This window comes from Empidonax traillii, unplaced genomic scaffold, assembly GCF_003031625.1.
Source record: "Empidonax traillii isolate 1590-97213 ecotype Southwest subspecies unplaced genomic scaffold, ASM303162v1 scaffold25:size3598162, whole genome shotgun sequence".
Classification (NCBI taxonomy): Eukaryota; Metazoa; Chordata; class Aves; order Passeriformes; family Tyrannidae; genus Empidonax; species Empidonax traillii.
Genome location: NW_020955218.1, coordinates 2,166,156 through 2,172,155, shown reverse-complemented (window position 1 = coordinate 2,172,155; position 6,000 = coordinate 2,166,156). Strand labels below are relative to the sequence as shown.

At 41.9% G+C, this 6,000-nt stretch overlaps 1 protein-coding gene across 12 annotated transcripts in view; it reads left to right on the top strand.

Annotated features, from left to right (window-relative positions):
* The window catches only part of CACNA1C (calcium voltage-gated channel subunit alpha1 C), a 431,380-nt gene that overhangs the window by 355,428 nt on the left and 69,952 nt on the right, over positions 1 to 6,000 (top strand). For all 12 annotated transcript variants that reach the window (XM_027905723.1, XM_027905708.1, XM_027905715.1 and 9 more), the window contains one exon: positions 1,569 to 1,679. In XM_027905723.1, coding sequence (XP_027761524.1) covers positions 1,569 to 1,679 — 111 coding nt within the window. The remainder of the gene's footprint in view (positions 1 to 1,568; positions 1,680 to 6,000) is intronic.

Genomic DNA, 6,000 nt, shown 5'->3' with positions numbered 1-6,000 from the left:
AGGGTAGGAAGGGCCTAGTATCTCCTTTATTCTCAACCTCCCATGCATTCCTACACCAACTTTCCTTTTGACTATGTTTTCCACTGGCTCAATCCCAGTCTGCCCACTCCCAGTCTCCCCTCAAAACCAGCATGTTTCCTATCTCTCATTAACAGTCTAAATCTATATTCACAGGCAATTTTCACTTTATTTCCTCTCACTGTCTCCTGCCCGATCTCTCCAGACTTCCCTGCTTTTTCTTCATCTGGTCTGGCTCTTTTCCACGCCCATTGAAAAGTTCTTCTCTGTTCTTTTGCCTAAGGTTCAAAAAAAGGAGTGAGGCAACAAGAGCACAAGAAAGTGCTCTGCTCTCAGCTGAAGTCTCTCCCACCCTGTTCACTCTGAAGTTGGGAAACATGCTCAGTTTCTGTGACAGTGGTGCAGGCCCAGGGCAGGTAGAGTTAGAAGCTGAGAGATGTTTGCCAACCCACAGGCAGGACACCATCCCTGGAGATTCTAGGAATTCTGTATCCATCTTGAGAAAAGTACAGTTTCTCAAAGGTTTATACTGGGGCCAAATTTGAGTCAAACGTCATAACAGACAGCAAACAAAAGGCACGTGCCAATAAAATTCCAAGTTTCTAAACAGAGTCCTGCAAGTACTAGAGTCCTTCAAGAAAAATGATACAAGAAATTCTGAAAATACCTCAATGTTATATTTTCCCCTGGCCTAGCTTTCAGCTGCAGTTGAATTGTTTTAACTGAAACTGCTTTGACTAAATTACCTTGAGCCAATACAGAATATGAAAATCCATCCCAGCTGGTTCAAGTTTATTAAAGTTAAGCGACTACAAGTGGGGTCTTGTAACATGAACTACAAGATGACCTTAAAATAAAGCAGTGCAACCAGTCTCAAGTCTAATGATCTGGAAATAGAGGTTTGAAGAGTGAGGTGGCAACATTTGCAGAAGACACTACTAGAATTAAACAATAGAAGATAGAGAGTAACTTCATAAGATCATAATAAAGTTAAGTGAACAGGCAGCATGATTGCAAATTTAATTCAGAGTTGACAAATGCAAGATAATGCATATTGGAAAGATATGATTTGAGCTGCTCATGTACTTTGCAGAATCCTGAATTAAGTGTAATTACTTGGGGAATGACTCGGTATCATTATGAGCAGCTCAGTGAAACCCCTGTTTGCTGTGCAATCGCAATCAGACAAAAAAGGAATCTAAATGTTAGGGAAGGTTGAGATAACAAACACAATTCAAGATTGTCTTGTACCATTATGCAAATTTATAATGAACCCTCAAGGGGAATGATAAGTGTGATTGTGGTAGCCACCACTCAAAAATATGGTTTTTTTAAGAAAGTGGAGATCCAGAGCCAGGTGGCAAAAACGGCTAGAGACATGGAAATGCTTATGTGTGAAAGGAAATGGGGATTCTTAATTGAAAAAATTTGATGTGCTAGGGCCCTCTTTAGAGAACCTTGGCATAAGGGGAGACCAGGAGGGGTCCTGTGTATTCCTACCCAGCTGGTATGTCTGATCCTCACGCTGCTGCTGGGGTGCTATTTTTCAGCACTATGGTCAGAGCTGCATGTTCAAGGAAGCCATGAACATCCTCAACATGCTCTTCACTGGCCTCTTCACCGTTGAGATGGTCCTGAAGTTAATCGCCTTCAAACCCAAGGTAAGTGCTCTGGGCGTAGGTTCTCCTGGCCTCTGTGTGTGTGTGCATGTGTGCGGGGCAGCTCTGAGGAGAAGGAGGAGGTGAAACTTTCTGATCTATTACCCCACCAATAACTGAGCTGGACAGTTGCTCTCTGGATTGGAGTCTCACTTATATTTAATAACTTTTTCACTGGAGAGTAGACACACGTTTAAAAAAAAAAAATTAAAAAAGGCAACACTTGCAAATAGAGAAGGTTCCTAGTTCTCTGTTTTCATTGAGTTATAGTAGTGATGGTGTGTTAAGGCTATAATATGTTTTCCATTCTGAATGTTATTCTAATGCTCTCTCTCTGACTCTCCTTAAATAATTTATAAATAGCATCTCATGATTAGTCTTCTGACCCAAGTGAAGTTAATCAAGCATGACTCATTTTGAGTTTTGAGCTTTGGAAAAAAATGTTTCTTCTGGGAGGGCTACATCTCACTGATGGTTTGGATTGCTTTAGTTTTGAATTCAAGACTTCACTGATAATATTCAGTACCCCAGCAGGTCCTGTCTGAAAGGATTGTCCTGTGCATTGGGCCATGATATTATGCTAGTGTAGCTGCACCATGGGGTATGATTATAACCTACAAGCTCTTCCAACTAAGTTCTCACAGCTGCTACAGGACAAGGACAAAGATCCTGACCTCACATAATTACACAAGACTTTCTTTTTTGGGGTTTAAACTCAGTGGTGTGTCACAAGGAGGCGAATCCAGATACCTAAGTACAGCTCCCTCATGCCATTTTTTATGTTCAATGATTCTTTGACACGTGGAGTTGTGTCTTGAGGGAGACCTTGATACATTGTGTGGGTAGTAAATGGTGTCTGAAACATCAGTTATGACATTGGTAAAGATGAGAACATTTATGTCTGGCAGTTGTGCTTGTCCTTCATGTTAAACATTTAGGGGATCACTGAAGTTAGCTCCTCCCAGATCTAATCTAACATATTCCTCATCCTCAGCTCAGAAACTTTACTCTTCATTTCTACTGAATTTGATCTTATTTTTCATTTTTAACTCTGCATTGACTTTACTCCCACCCAGCCTCTTTCTCTTTCTTCCACACTTTCTAAGACTTCTTGGAATAGTCAAAATTTTAATTTTTTATCTGAGCCCAATACCACTCTCCTGTCTCAGTTGTAGTTCTCTTGAAAGTTAGGAGCATCTTGTGCAGTCCTATTGAAGACTGATTTTGTTTTGTGAGATCTCAAACACTGTCTTCAGAAATTTAGAAGTATCATTGTCTGTTTCATCAGGAATTGTATTTTTCAGGAGAGTTCTACCTTTCACTCTTGAGATTTCACCATGTCTATTAGCAAGAAATTCTCTGGCACTTTATGAAAATTTTATCTGCACACTATATACCCAGAAGTGTGTCTCACAGGCTTTGTAATGTTCTTCTGATTTCATGGTTCTGCTTTAGAGGAGATCCTTAACTTTCAGAAAGATGAGATTCTCAGGAGAATTTGGGTTTAAACATTTAAGGGGGAAGTTCAACCAAGTCAAACATTGAGCTCTGTACATATAAAAGGAAGGCTTTACCTGACATGGTTGCCTCTAATGCTAAAGAGTTGGCATTGATGATATTGGAGGTCCTTTCAACTTCCTGTGTCTCACCTTCCTGTGTTCAATCTCCTTTTCAAGTTTTACTGCACAGCAAAGTATAAAAAAAATCACCTGAGGGTAAATGTGTATCCTCTGGATGGCAAAACTGTCTAAGAGATTTCCTAAAGAGATTGTGGAATCTCTATAATTTGAGATTTTAAAATGAAGTTAGGGGGGAACCTTTCATTCAAAACTGTTTAGGAATGTATGATCTGCCTTGAGGGAGGCAACTGGAACAGAACATCTGACAAGGTCCCTCTCAGACCAATTTTCCATTATTCTGTAATTTCCAAACTAAATCCTCAGCCTACTGCAATATTGAGAATATAGAAGAAGTTTTCCTTGTGACCAGAATAGCAGAGTCTTCATGAAGTCTTCTCAGTTATAACCCAGAAACCAATCTTGGGTTCAGTCCCTCCCATCCTGAAGGAATAGCCAGAGAAAAGAAACAAATGTTTCAAGTCCTGGTCTGGCCTGTATGTCAAAGATAGTGCTAACTCTTATACCACTATTTTAATTAAATACCTTAATATAAATTAGCAGAATTTTTAAAATGGAACCAAAGGATTTATAGGAAAGAAAAATAGGAATAAACTTGTGAAAGCAACTAATGCAGCAAAAAGACTTGCCAGTGTATTCACACTGGATTGTGTTGAGTGCCAGTTCAGTGACTCAGGTTTGGAAACTCCAGATTCCTTGTTCAACTTGCCATTGTCTGTTCAGAACAATGATTTGGCCTGCAGCCTTCATTCCCTGCTCCATATCCTGCTCCATATCGACTCAACCTGCTCTCCACAGAAGGCAACCCCCTCTCCCAGATGACCACTTGGACCGATGTGCACCAACACTGGGGCAATAATCTGCTTTTCTTCAGGCTGCACACTGGGATTGAAGCTGGGGTTGCCTAGAGTATGTTCTGAAGTAGGAGCCTCCCAGCATGGAGAAAGTAGCTACCTCAGTCTTCTGCTGGCCAGACCGTGTTGTCACCCAAGGTACAAAAAACAACCTGCATTTGCAGATGGAGGCTGTCCCTAGGAACAGCAACTGGAAAAGTCCAAAAGGATTTTCACTGTCACTGAGTGAACATCAGTAAAGCACAGCCATCACCCTCTCCCCTCTAACCAACCAAGTCCCCTCAACAAAGAAGTGAGATACTGAGTGATATTAGTGTTCCCCAGATGGGACGTGGCAAGATTAAATGCTCATCAGATCCCTGCTGGAGACAGATTCATCTGTCATTTCCTGAGCAACAAAACACAAACCAGCCTTTGTTTAAGCTGCTTTGTCTCATTTTGAATATGTGCCCAAACATCACTCTTTTCTATCTGAAGACTACCCTAAAATAAAAGAGCTGTGAGATTTATGACTGACAAGAAAGCAAGAAAGCAAGAAACTTGGTTTAGCTGAAGGTGTTGTGTTCTAGTGACAAGCCCCAGGAGAATGTGGCAGAACAGAACTGAGCACAGGATTGAAGCTGGCAACATTCAGTCTGTTTTCTGCATTTTTTTTGGTGCTTATCCCCGCAGTGGGTGCTGCAGCTAACCTTCAACCACAGTAAGCAAAGTAGGATCTGACTTGTGGCTCTGAAGCAGCCGCCACAGAGCTCTCCGTTGCACAATCACTTCCTAAAGGCACCTTGGAATGAATGGTCTGCAGCAGCAACAGAGAATAAGGTTTTCTCCACCTGCACAAGGTGGAACAAGCTGCTGTTTGTTCATACCTTTACCAGGGAAAACTGGAAAGGAAACTAGGACAGATCCCTGAGGTTCTCAGCTCTGCTATCACGCTACCTTCTTACCACAGTCACCGCGGGGATGTGCCCATGCAGAACAGCTTTGGGGGAAGCCTAATATGCAGAGTTCCTGCTGCAGTCCACGGTGTGGCCTTCACTACTGCAGACTCATAGATTTATTTGGGTTGGAAATGACCTTCAAGATCATCAAGTCCAACTGTTAACCTGTTGCTGCCAAGTTCCACTAAATACAATGCACTCCAGTGCTACCTCTGTATTACATGCATAGCCACAGAAAAGATGGCATGTCATCTCTGACTGAATGGATTTTTTTTTTACTGTATTTTTTATTTCTTCACTCTGTGAGGAGAGATGTCCTTATTTACTACTCTTGATAGTAAAGGTGAAAAAAAAAGCAAACACAGCTGCACAGATAATAAGCAGGATCACATACGTGCCTGTGGGGATAATCCAGCCCTGCAACTAGTTCTTGTGGTAAAAGCAAGGCTTTACTTATTGAAAGGCCAGCTGTAGGAATAGGGAGCCAAGTCCAAGTCAGGGCTTGTCTCCTAACACCTACAGAAAATATGTGAAGGGGTAGAAAGACAAGGGCTTTCCTAACTAAACATACTGTTACTGCTGAGAATGGTTGCTCTAGTCAGCAAGTCCCTTTTATAATTGCCCTTTTCATTGGCCATGCTCTGTGAACAGTGTTTTGGTTTGCTCAGTCTCCAGGGAGGCTGCAGAGAAGAGGGGTGCTGCAGCAGCTGCTGCTGTGGTATAGATAGTGCATGCCAGGCAGAGACAAGGCCAGCTTCTTGAGAGCCCCCGTGTTTCTGTGTGACACTTTTTCTGGTGGTGAGGATCAGTTACCCCATTTTTTTTGTGGGATTAAGAGCTGTGTAAGACACCTCATCCATGTCTGGATGTCAGGAGGGTGTGCTAACAGTGAGCA